Here is a 12,656-nt window from a genome sequence, read left to right as displayed (position 1 = left end):
GTTCTGCATCTCCCCTCCTGCCTCAAGGCCCCAGCTATCAGCAGAGAGGTCTCCCTCTCCTGGGGAATGGCACACAGCCTGTGCCCTGCTCTAAAGGGGGGATTGGCTCTGTCCCCATGTCCCTGTGGCACTGCCTGGCCGGGGGCACCAGCAGCCAGGTCACCCCAGCCCTGCTTGGCTGCGGCTGCTGGCTCAGCTTCAGAGCGCTTCTCCCACCCCTTATCTCACAGCAGCTGCAATTCCAGCTACACAAAACCCAGCCACAGACTTACTCCAAACATTTATTAGTGTTTAAGGAAAATAATAGTGTGTGAAAGGTACAGAGCTTTGTCTAAAGCCATATGCATTTTCTTTATTTACAAGCTTATTTGGCTGCAAACTCTACACGAGATAAAACTAGTATGTTTTTCTCACAGAGATTTGGAATTAAGGACAGTTTGTCTTTTATTTATTTATTTCATTTTATTTTTCTCCTTTTAGTTCAGCACTGTAAGTTAGGACAGCATTTGCCAGGGTTTACTGCTATCTTTTTTCCTGTAGGCGTTTTGCTTCTCTCGCAGCATTTTCATTCCAGAACAAGGCTCATTCCAGATGCAAAGCATAAAGGAAACATTCATACCTTGGCTTTTAAGCTAAACCTCCTTCATGAACAGCAAGTTCATAAGGAATGTTAATTAAAGCATCATACAGTATCTAAATGGACTTTTTTTTTCTCCTTTTTTTTTTTTTTATAAAGAATTAAGGCTATGTAGATGTCACAATAAAATAATCTCAGGTAAAACACACCCTATCTGTTAGATATGAAAGAAAGGTTTAACAATAAATAAATGATTTATGCTGTCAATAACATTATGGAACTGTATAAAACTATATTTACGCAGCTTTAAACATAAAAAAAACCATACTAGTGGCATGAATATATACAACACAGGTCATGACATACGTTTAAATTATCATAGCCAGCAGTGTTCTTTTTTTTTAAATGGGGACACTATAATAAATAGAAATGTTAAATATTTACAATAATAGCATATGTGGAATCAGTAGATGAACACATAAAATCTTCACACACAGAGGAAAAAAAAATGATGCCTTATACAAAAATCCCTCCCACCCACAGCTCCCCAATTTTCATTGACTAAACAAGGGGAATACACAATTTTCCCCACAGAACCAATGAATACAAATAAAACTGTATGCATGCTGAGGTGATATGTTGACTGAGACATTCAAAGATGTAGATCTCTGTTTGGTTCCCATTGATGAATCAAGACCTCTAATGACAGAGGGATCTTATTTTAGTTCAATGCAAGAACATTGGTAGCAAGTTGTTGTTTCTGGTTTGTGTTAGCTTTTTTTTTTTTTTTTTTAAATTATTTTTTGTGCTAAAATGCTTGGATTGTCTTTTTGGTTTGAGCTTGTTCTTCGTGGTGGTGCTGTGCCACCAAGGGGGAGAGGACACTTGCAGGAAACCCACGGGGAGGCACGTGCCAGAAACCTTCTTGGGGCACCACCAGCAGGATTTTGGAGCAGAGGAGGTGGCCAAGAGAGTCAGGCCCACACCAGGGTGTTCTGTGGGGCAGCCTGGGTGTCCCAGGGGTGGCTGAGCTGTCACCAGCCCCACGGGGCAGATGCCACACTCACTGCACCATCACCGAGGTCTCTGCTGCTACAGCACCTGGCCTGATCCCAGCTCTTCCCACTGAAACCAAATGAAAATTTCATCACAGAACTTTGCTAAAACCGGGCAGGATCGAGGCCAGGTCTCTAAGCAAAGACCTGGTGATCACAGAGACACCTTTTCAACTCAACTGTCCCTCTTGCCTCCTACGTGGTCGCTATTTAAAGCGGTGCCTCCAAGTTCTGCGGGTGGATCCCTGCATTAAACCCTGAATGTAGCTATTAGGAGCCGTGCTCACTTAGCAGGAACTGAAATCTGAGTTGGAAATTGTAGCCAAATTCCAACACCCTCCTCTCCTGTTTATGCAGCTCCTTCCCACCATGCAGCAAGACGTACGTTGGTTCATGGGTACGTTCTGTCTCTGCTGAACTGCCTTCCTGCCCCCACAGCTTTCCTCCCAAACTTTCCAAATGAGAAGGCTCCAATCCCCAGTGTGATTCCCACTTTCTAAGAAAACCTCCCTTTTTTCCTCTAGAGGAAGCTGAGAGCTCACCCTCCTGTCCCTGTGGGTGCTGCAGCCTCCCCTTCCAGTACAATATCTGGGAATATAGGATTGCAGAGCTGCAACCTGAGAATAACAATTGCATAGGGGGTAGGAGAGATATGGCCAAACGCCTCATTCACACTTGAAACTGCTTAAAGACAATCAACTCTTGACACTCTTCACCTTTCCTAACTCGTTCTGTGGAGATTGGTTGTCGTTACCTGCACAAGAATTACAAAACCCAAGTCAATCCCCTCTCCTTGTCTTTGGCATTTGGATAAACCAAGCTATAGGCAGGTTAGAGTGGGGCTCCACATCCCAGCAAACCACACCACACTGCTAAGGAGAGGCAGACTTCTGATGGGCCTTCAATGCAGCCCTGGTAAGAACTAAACATATGGGGATTTATAGGGTCCTTTGCTGTCTGAGCCCACACCTGCCCCTTCAGGCTTGGGCTGTGAGGGTGGAAGACCTGTATCACTGAGGGGGCAGATGGAAGCAGAGAATATGCACAGGGCCGTCAGAGGTCCATGAGAATGCTTTTGGGGGTCCTCCACACCCTGTGCAAGTCTTAACAGTCACGTTGCCTTGTCTGGAAGCTGATTACTTGCCTTTGAAGTGACTGGGTATGGTTCTGTGATCAGCAAGTGTCAAGTTATGCAGCTGTTAAAAACTAACAGGGGGCACTTAAAACCAGGCAGCGTTGCCCAGGTGGGAACAATGGCTCAGAAGTTACTTCAGAGAGAGCGGTGGAGCTCCAGACCACACGGTTCCTGTGCCAGAGACAGGGCAGCTCCTTCATTAGAGAGCTTCACACAGAGAGCCCTGAGCTCTGGCGTTCCCAGCCACAGGCAGAAACCAAATCCCCCTGGAATTCAGCCATCTGCTGTGAGGCTGTGCCCTGAACCTTTGGAGGTGCTAAGCCACAAGCAGCCACATGCAGCCTGGCAGAGCCCGCTTGGAACCTTCTCCCCTGCCAAGGAGACCAAAGGGAAAAAAAAAAAAACCCAAATGAAAAAAAAAAAAACCAACAAAAACCCCAAAAACCAAACCCAACCCAACAAGATCCTAAATTTCAGATGATGTCCGTTTCATAACAAAAAAAAACCAAAATAAAAAGGGGGAAAGAATTTAGCTGGAGACATTTTGCCACCCGAGCGCCGAGTTTGCTGGATCGATAACCCATTGCCACTGCTCTCCCTTTGCTACTATATACACACTGATGCCGAGGTCCATAGATATCTTGCAATGCCCTGTGCTTGACCTCTGAATGGGAAATGCTTTGGAATGTCCATAGACAGGAGGATGGAATCAAGGGAGGAGGTTTCGGGGAGGGGAAGGGGGAGCCGGTGCCTCTTTTCACCTCCGGATGTCGGAGAAGTCGGACAGTTCGTCTGCCCGGTCCAGGATGCCGTGGGCCCCTTTGGGAGCGTGGCCCCCAGCTTTGACCCGGGCGTTGGAGTGGCCCTTGGTACCTCTCTCTGCCTTGGCTGCTCGTGGGCTCTCCCTGTGCTCGGCGTCAGCGTGGGCCGCCATGTCCCCGCGGCCTGCAGCGGCCCTGCTGCCTTCCCCCGCCTTCCTGTCGTCCCCGTGCACGGCCGAGGTGCAGAAGCTCAGGATGGAGCAGAGGCTTCCCCAGTTCTGCTCGCACTGGGCCTGGACGCTCCTGGTTATTGCCTTTTTCACCTCCTCGCCGCAGGTCAGCAGGATGTTCACTAGGTCAACGTAAGGCCTGCGGGGAAAGGGGAGCGGTGAGAGAAAAGTTAAAAATCCACCCCAGGGAATCGGTGAAGAATCTGCCTCACCCTCCCTGGGCACAGCAAATCCAGTGGTGTGAGTCCCTGGCACCCCCTGACTCAGCAGCAATTCTGCCCACGTTAATTATGGAAAATCCCATATTCTAATCAGGCATTTTGCTGCAGGAAATGCACGGTGGCATCCTGTCAAAGCCTCTCTGGATTGATCTTGCTTGCTCTCCCCCTGGAGAGACTCTGGGAGAACTGGAATGTTCACCAGAGAACAGATGAGCACTTGCTTGGCAAGTGGAAGAACTGTCTCACACTTTCTGCCTCCTTCTCTTTCCATACCCTCCCATCTTTGTCACTCAGGACAGCAGGCAAAGGACACTTGCTCCTGCCCAGGGCCATCAGCTTCACCAAGCAGGCTCTGCATTTGGGTGAATGGCAGCTACAGAGCATTCTCCAGCCCCAGTCTGCAAGAGGGAGGCATTTTCTCACTCAGCTAGAGTGTCTCTGGCTTTCCTCATCATCTCTGGAGCACTGGGTGCTGATCTCCATCACAGGCAAGATCCTATCTGGACCCAGGATCTGCCTGAACAGAGCTCAGACAAATGGAATCCACTTTGGTGGCACTTTTTTCTTCCCACACCAAGTCTTATTTCTTCATTTCCTTACAGAGGTTTCAGTATCCACCTTTTCCCAGCCAAACAAGGCCTCAAAACGTGTCCTGGCTGAATCTCCCCCTGTGCTTCTCACCCACCCCTGAGTGTCCCCAAGGCACCAGCAGCTTGAGCACAGGCACTTGGGCTTCTCAGCCACAGGTCACCGAGTGCAGCAATTTTAAAATACTTGTGGTCACAAGTTTTGTGGGTCAATATTGATGTTGTCTATTGACACAACTGCTCAGCTGCTTGCAGCCCCAGAAGGACGTGCTTAAAAATCTTCCACGGCAGGAACCAGCCACAGCACAAGGGGAAAGCAGCAGTCGTGGCTGTGTGGGGTGGGTGGTGGGGCTGCCCCTCCTGGGCACCCCATCCACCAGCTCTGCTGCCTGTGGACAAGTCTAAATCTCTTCTTATTAACTTAAGACAGAAGAGATGAGGAAAAACCAACACATTATGCTCAGTGTCTAACTTTACCAACCGCTTAAACTCATTTTGAATCGCTAATCTTGGAGAGCCACCTATTCCCCCTATCTCAAAATATTTCCCATGGTTGGATTGCTCCTACTGCTCAAAAAAAAAAAAAAAAAAAAAGTTACTTGGAATGCAGCAGGGACCAATCTGCCAAGGCCTGTCACCACTTCCACCATAGCAAATCAGCCTGACCCCCACAGCTGACTCAGGAGGAGGCTTCGCTGCCCGACCGCATTCCGAACACTCATCGGGAGAGAACAGCCAGGGCACAACAGAGAGCAAGCCTGAGAGCTGCCACTTGCTCCTCTGCTCTCAGGGTTTTGTTTTAAATGTAAAGCAGGAGATAAGAGAGAGCTGAGCACGTTGCATACAAAGTGATCCAGCAAAAGGACATAAACCTCTGTCCCTCCCAAGGAATGAGCTCTTGAAATTGGGCATAACCTCTGCAGAAATCTTTGTAAGAAAAAAGGTCGCTGGTATGACTAAAAAGTGGCTCAGCTGCCAAATATTTCAGGTATTCAGAGCCTGCCAGAGCCCTGCGGATTAATACTGGCCCATTTCTCCTTGCCTGTTTTACTTTCTGCATTTCAGCCGGCCTGACCAGAGCACCTGAACTGAGCACAAGGCTGCGAGTCAGCAGACGTGATTTTATTTCCAGCTCTGCCACACTTGCCTATTGATCTCGAACAAGTTCCTTAATTCAAGAGCTTCAGAGATGGCCTCTAAATTTAGGGGAGGGGAGGAGGCTGGCTGGTTCTATTTGGGGAGTCCCGCATAGGAGAGCCGAGCTCCCACTCCAGGAGATGCTGGAGTGTAGGAAGCGCTAAATGAGATCATGCAAATTATAGGTGTTCAGCTGAATGACCCTCTCTTCTCCAACCAACAACCCCCCAGCCCAGCTCCCCAGAAATAAGCAGCTGCCTCTGAGCATTCCTGCTTGAGCCTGTTCATAAAACAAGGATAACTCACTCCTCCTCGGACAGGCTTTTGGCTCGCACGGTTCTTTTCATCCCCAAATGATGGGGGGGTTAATTGGTGCCAAGTACCCAATTTATAGCTGCTGACACAGCCCAGGCAGTGCCCAGAGAGGTGCTGCTGGGCAGGATGGAGCCCTGCTGCCCTCCTCCCCCAGCCAGCAGGATGCTGCCCATGGCCCTGGGCACAGCAGCTCTGCCCCCAGCCATGCCTTTGATCCCAGCCTCAGGAATGTCCAGGGAAAGGGCTTTGCTTTCAGGCCACCATGTCCAGCTGGAACAAACCACAGCACAGGATTTATGGGAGCAAATTGGCACTGAAGCATCTCTCTGCAACTGCAGCTGAAATATTAGTGGGGGGTGGTTTTCAGCACTAAGGGAGGCAGAGCACAGCTCTTTTGGGTAGTGAGGAAAATAAAATGCAAGGCTAAAATTCCCAAAGAAGTGATTCTGCAAAAAAATTTCTCTCATGACTGCTGGGATTTGAGTTTCTGTGCTAATATCAAGGCACAGAGGTGTGGTAGGAAGATGCTCTAAGGTTAAGCCTGATGCCAGGCTGTGGCTCAGCCTTGTTTCAGGAGTGAGATGTTCACCTGCAAGAAAAACAGGCTCTTATTTTTGCATTTGTGCACAAAGAGTCAGTGCAAACAGCTTGTGCTTGGTTTGTTGCTGTCATGCAGCAGCTTTGATCAATTGCAAGTAGGATTTGTGCCTGCCATTCCTTGGAGGACAGCTGTGCTCCCAGTCAGAGGAATGAAGTCCTCAAAAATCTGACTTGTGCCTTCATTTTGTACAACCCCATGTTTTATTAAAAAGCATCTGAGATTAATAAAGAATAAGATGAATGGGAGATTACCTGGGGGACTGCAGCTCTTTCAGGGACAATTAACTACAAGACATTTCAAAGTATGTATTTAAAGAAGAAATTATCATCTTGCTGACAACTTTGCATAAACCTTCTTCCCCCTTCTCTAGTTGTCGCCTCTAACAGGATTCTGAGGTCAAAATTATGCCTTTAAGCTCAGAAAACAAAAAAAGCATTGTGAGATACCTCTGGAAAAGGCAGACACCCATGCTGTATTTGCCAGAGCACCAAGGGGACTGGCACATCCAGCTCCAACTCATTTCACCCCCTTGCACAGCCACATCTCACCCCTGGTACACAAACCTCAAGGGGCCCTGCAAAGAGAGCTCTGCCTTGGTGCTGCACATGGGAAAACAAGAGGTGCTGAAGGCCAGAAGGAGGTGAAACATCTCTTGGGCAGATGCACAGCCCACTGGCACTCCTGGAAGGAGCTCCCACGCTCTGACTGCACCAGCACGGAGGCACTTACTCATGCTGCAGCAGGTCTTTGAAGTGAATCATCTCCACAATGACCTGGACGTTCTCCTTGGCAGCAGAGCAGAGGTCATGCTTCAGGTAGCACTCCCGCTGTAACTGGAACACCATCTCTTTAATGGCAGGGCACTTACGGCTGATGCAGCTGAATTTATGCCTCAAGGCATGAGCCTTACACTTCAGAGCGTCTTTAATGAAGGATTTTCCCTGAGAAGGAAAGAAATGGAGTAGGTCTGTATTTTTGTCCATTAAGCACAGCAGCTGATTTATGCCCAGCCAGCTGCTTCTCTGCAGGACAATGTCAAGGGTTATTACAGAGCTAAGGATATCACTGCATGGCTCTCCCCTTCTGCTCTGTTTCTCTGCCCTTAAAGACCCTGCCAAGTTACCCAGCTTTGCTGCCCTAGTGGATCTGAAACACTCAGGGCTTCCTCACTGCTCCTCTGAGCTTTCCTCTGCCCCAGCAGCTGAATGCCCAACGAGGGAAAGAGCAAAAGTAAGCACCTTGAAGTAATTCAGTGCTGGAGTTACTGGATTAATTTGCTTCCAGGGTGGCAGAACAACAGGTTCACACAAAGGAGAGGGCATCCTGCCATGCTGAGCTCCTCAGGACCACAAGAAGATACCATTCAGTAACTGCAGGGTTTTTTTTCATTTTAAAATTAGTTTACAAGCTCAGAGACATGTATGCACTGTCTATATGTACCTGCCCTATTCCCCAGCTATCAGTACTTTCTTCCTCAGAGAGGGACTCAAATCAGCACTAATCATCATCATCATAATCCTACAGTGTCTTCATGCCTGTTGCAAGAAATTCTAGGTGAGATTAAGAAAATCACACCAAGAAGCTAAAAATTAAGTTGGAGGGAAGCTGCTTTAGCAGCATCTCTTTACCCATTGTGACTCCTTCACTCAGTTGATGGTGGGCATCAAACCTCACCTTCCTTTCCTCTTTTATTGGACCCTGCAGCTACAGCTCTGCTCAGACTCCCTGTGCCTTGCTGAGAACAGGCCATGGAAGGCAATGCCTCCAGCTCTCCATCAGCCTCAGATTCTTTATGCAGGTGCTCCATGAAGACCAAAGCCTTGCTCCCCTTTATCCCACTGCCCCAGCTCCACTGACACTAAATAAGATTCACCCAGACCTGCAAGCAGATGTTGTCCCCAAATTATTTCAAGTCAGAAATGTTTCTTGCTCATCCAAGAGCTGCTTCACCCCTTTCTGTTTCCCATAGCAAAGGCACTCCCTTGCCCTTCCCTCTAGGAACAAACACAGACAGCACAGTAGGCAAATAGGGGTGAAAAAGAGAATTCTTATATAAACCCAAACTGACATCAATTCTCAGGTTTCAGAGCAGAGAACAGAAAATGGCCAGTGTTAGTCTTGTCATTTAATGCAGCTTGAAATAACTGGAGATAGTACAGAGAGGAGCTGTGAAAAGCCATGTCATAGCAGAGGCTAAAGTCACCTTCATGTTAAATAAAGCTGCAGGGCTTTAAGTCTCCTGCTCTGCACTGGAGACAGGCTGGATGTGAGACAGGCTGTGTTTGATGAGCAGTACCAGGGGATCTGGCATCAACGGCTGCTCTCAGCCTCCACAGGCACCATTCCCTGCCTTCCCAACTTTCCTTCCCTACTCCTTTGGTCAGCTCTGTCCACTGACAGAAACACTGTGCAAAAATAAACGAGTGTTTTCTGGAAGCCCCTTGGAAATTAGGTTGAAGGTTTTCAGATACCCACAAAAGCAGCAATTCCCATTTTAATGAGTAGCCAGGCCCTTGGTACATCCTTGAGCATTTGAACCTAAAGCTCCAGCACTCCCAAAAAGTGCTCCCTGCTGGGTGGTCCCAGCACCCCTCATGGGACAGGCTGCATCCTGAGGACAGCTCTGCTTTGTGCCACACGTTGAGCAGTGCCATGGAGCTGGTGCTTTTAGTCAAGTTATTCTGGAAGCTGCCTGCTCAGGCCAAATGCCGCTGGCCTGTCGGAATGTTCCCTTCCCTCCGCTCTGAAATGGGAGAGGAGGTTTACAGGACATAATAACAGGATGGCTCAATGATGCATAAATGGTCTGGGGAGAAAATGAAGGAGACAAACTTAATGCCACATACCATGGAAGTAACGTATTTTAACGTCAGGGCTCAAACCCAAGGCTTGCTTGGGTACAGCAGCTTTAGGGGGTTGCCTGGGCTGGTTGTGTGCAAGTCTTGAGGGCCAACTTTAGTAATTGTTGGGAAATACTGAGATAATTCTAACTTAATTGGGAGCCCAAGTTGCACCTCATAGTCGGCTTTGACATGGTGTAGAGGCTTAAGCCACCCAGGTTTCTTAAACCCATGTTTGGCTCTATGAATGGTTCTGCTGGAGTTATCATGGGTACAGGAGGTGGAATGGATCCAGGCAGCTGCAGCTACAACCAGCCTGTCTCCTAGGACAGGCTGCTGCTTTATCACTGTCCTGACGTCCTGATTCTGCACCTTTCAGCCAAAAAATTCCTAATGAATCAATGAATCACAGCAAGCAGACCAGCTCTGTGAATTTTTTGGTGCAAAGGTGTGTTAAGGAGCTGCAGCACATGCCAAGTGTGTGTTAGAAGCAAGCACGCAGGTAGGACATGTCCCCGTGTTACCTGGGCATCGAATTTTCCAGCGTTGTGCAGGAATGTCATGCAGATCTCGTGTAAGCCTCGGATCTCGCAGGAATTGTTCTCAAAGCATTCAAACACTCCACATCCCACATCGCCAGCATTGACCAGGCAGTGCTGGATTTCAGCTAAAACGAGCATTGGTGAGAGTTAATCTGGAGAACTCTTCACAGGAACTGGTGGTGGGTAGAGAGACAAGAGTTGTTTTGCTACCAACATCAATTTGAGAGAAAAATGCGTGACAATGGTTAATCGTGCCCGCTTTTCGCAGGAATTAGGCCAAAACTTGGGTGTATTACGTTATGAAAGTGATATCCAAGAAAGAAATGCCAAATCCACTATGCTTACGTCAAACTATTTCACTTGAGAACTGTCTCATGCTCTTGAATTCCTCAGGAGCAAAGGACAGGCATGATTTTTGCTCTCTGGCTTGTGCAAAGCCCCCCTGGCAAATTTAAGTGCCAAAATGAGAAGCCCAGGGCCCAGCCAGCCAAAGTTTTTCATTTTTGGTACTTTGAGCAAGTTTCTGGTCATTTAGCACAACATTTTTTACAGACCTCTGGGTTTTGCCTGTCAGGATGACTCTCAAGTTAATGGCAAAACTCCCACTGATAGATAAAGTCCTTTGCACCAGGAGTTGTATTAAAATGCAACTGTGTGCTCAGCTATGCAGAAATCAATAGAAAATATTTCTATTTCTATGTGTAGTACATAAAGTAGATGTACTGGAGCTAGCAGTTACATATGTGTTCATTCTGCCCTTTCAGATGTTATGTAATACTGCAAAAAATGCTGTCTAATACTCACTTTCAAAAAAAAAAAAAAAACACAACCCAAAACCAAACCAACCCCACCAACCCAAAAATCTAATTCTTAACATGACAGTTTCTGGTCCTTTAAAAAAAAATGGATGTAGTAGTACTGCCAGAGGGAAGGTGGTTGCTCAGAAAGCCTGGGGATAAAGTTAAACAGGGGTAGCTTTTAGATCAGAACTGAGGATGCTAAGAATTCCCGTACTCTGTGCCCTGTGGTACCTTTAATTAAAGTTCGCCCTTGGGAGCCAGCCTAATCCCCCTGGAACCGCAGCGTGTTTCAGCCATCCCCAGCCTCCCCCTCTGCCATGCGGTCCATTTGCAAGTCTTTACAGCAACTTTCGGTCTAATTCCCACCCGCTGCAAGGCAGAGCGAGGAGCCGCGGATGGAAGCGCGGAGCCTGCCGGAGTTCTCACGGCCCCCCCCGCCACCCGCTCGAACCCAAATCATCACCGCCGCACTTTTTTCTTTTTTTGCTTTTTCCCCCCACCTTTGATTTTTTTCCCCTTCTACCTGCCCTGAAGTGCATCTGGGGGCGGCCCAGGGGTGGGATGCAGGGGTTGTCTGAGCACAGAGGGAAAGCCGCAGGGGAAGGAAGGGGCACTGGAGCCCTTTGTGGAGCGCTGCGGAGCGCGGAGCCGGGCGCGCTCGGGGCCGGGAGCGCGGCTCCGGTGCTTGTGTTGGCATCCGGATGCAAACCCTTCGCCGGATCACATGTCCTGGCTCCAGCGTGCTGAGAACTGCACAGTGCCGTGATTCACATGTGGCAGTCCCTAATGGGCATTCGTGCATTCCTGCTCGTGTGTGTTTAAACACGTCTCGCAGCACGGAGAGTGTTAAAAAAAAAAAAAAAAGAAAAAAAAAAGAAAAAAAAAAGAAAAAAAAAAGGGGAAAAAGGGAGGGGGGGCGGGATGAAGGAGGGGGGGGGGAAGGGAAGCGTCTGGATCCCGCGCTCTCTCTGCACGGCTGGGAAGCGATCCAGCCAAGTGCACGCCCCAACTCTCTCTTCCTAGGCAGATAATGCCCGGGGGAGGGAGCGCGGGGGGCGGGAGAGGAGGAGAGAAACCCCCGGCCCGTTGCATCATTGCCCGGCTCCCTCCGGAGGGGGCAGAGCCCCGGTCATGCCCGGACCCTCCCGGCTTTCCCCGGCCCTCCACCCGCTTTCCAGCGCCGCGCCGAGAAACTTTCTCCTCCTCGCCGGGCTCGCAGCATCTCCGCGGGGCTCCGGCCGCGCTGCGAGCCGGGCGCGGGGCCGCGGCCGGGCACGGGCAACACGTGCTTGGCAGAGCCGGGCTTTAAAGGTAATTAGGAGCGAGCTCCGATTTCCTGCGATGATTTACGCCTGACAGTCGGACAGCGAAATAAAACGCCTGTCATAACTCGACGCGGCTGCAGCAGCAGCAGCCGAAGCAGCAGCAGCAGCGAGGGGAGGGGGACACGCAGAGGCCAGCCCGGTGCCCCCCCGCCGTACCTGTGTTCTGCAGGGACAGGCGCCCCTTCTGCTGCGGGGTCCTGTCCTGCGGCCCCTCCGGCGGGTGCGTGGCCTCAGTGCCCGCGGCCGCCCGGGCGCTGGCCAGCAGCAGGGCCAGCAGCAGCGCCGGGGCCAGCAGCAGCAGCTTTCCGCCGAGCTCCGCGCACATGGTCGCGCCTTCCCCCCGCCGCCGCCGCGTCCTCCCCCGCGGGGTGCCGCACCCGGGCCCAGCGCGCTGCTCGCCGCGGCCCCGCGAACCGCATGTGCCCGGCGCGGCGGCGAGCGCGGAGTGGCGGCGGCGGCGCCGGAGGGAGCCTCAAATATCCCCGCCGAGCCCCGGTGTCACTCGCATGAGGGAGCCGAGCAGGTGTCGC

General features: G+C 50.0%; 1 protein-coding gene across 2 annotated transcripts; it reads right to left on the bottom strand.

The window, feature by feature from the left end:
• Positions 1–264: 264 nt before the first annotated feature.
• STC2 (stanniocalcin 2) lies at positions 265–12,451 on the bottom strand. Of its 2 annotated transcripts, XR_009419596.1 has the most exons (5): positions 12,283–12,451; positions 9,984–10,126; positions 7,349–7,560; positions 1,710–3,897; positions 265–1,498 (listed from the first exon to the last, which is right to left on the bottom strand). XR_009419596.1 is itself a non-coding variant. In XM_059483939.1 (4 exons), the coding sequence occupies exons 1-4, from the start codon at positions 12,449–12,451 to the stop codon at positions 3,525–3,527; spliced, it is 897 nt and encodes a 298-aa protein (XP_059339922.1). In that variant the 3' UTR covers positions 265–3,524. The 2 variants fall into 2 exon arrangements, 1 of the variants encoding a protein (XP_059339922.1); XM_059483939.1 differs by having other exon boundaries at positions 265–3,897.
• Between the last annotated feature and the right edge of the window lie 205 nt (positions 12,452–12,656).

This window comes from Ammospiza nelsoni, chromosome 16 (genome assembly GCF_027579445.1).
Source record: "Ammospiza nelsoni isolate bAmmNel1 chromosome 16, bAmmNel1.pri, whole genome shotgun sequence".
NCBI lineage: Eukaryota > Metazoa > Chordata > Aves > Passeriformes > Passerellidae > Ammospiza > Ammospiza nelsoni.
This window is presented reverse-complemented; position numbering and strand designations above follow the sequence as displayed.

Coding starts and splice junctions, on each gene's coding strand:
- STC2 (XM_059483939.1), bottom strand. CDS start 12,451: ATGTGCGCGGAGCTCGGCGGAAAGCTGCTGCTGCTGGCCCCGGCGCTG. Junction 7,561..9,983: donor CTGGAAAATTCGATGCCCAG/GTAACACGGGGA, acceptor TTTCCTTCTCAG/GGAAAATCCTTCATTAAAGA. Junction 3,898..7,348: donor AAAGACCTGCTGCAGCATGA/GTAAGTGCCTCC, acceptor CTTTCCCCGCAG/GCCTTACGTTGACCTAGTGA.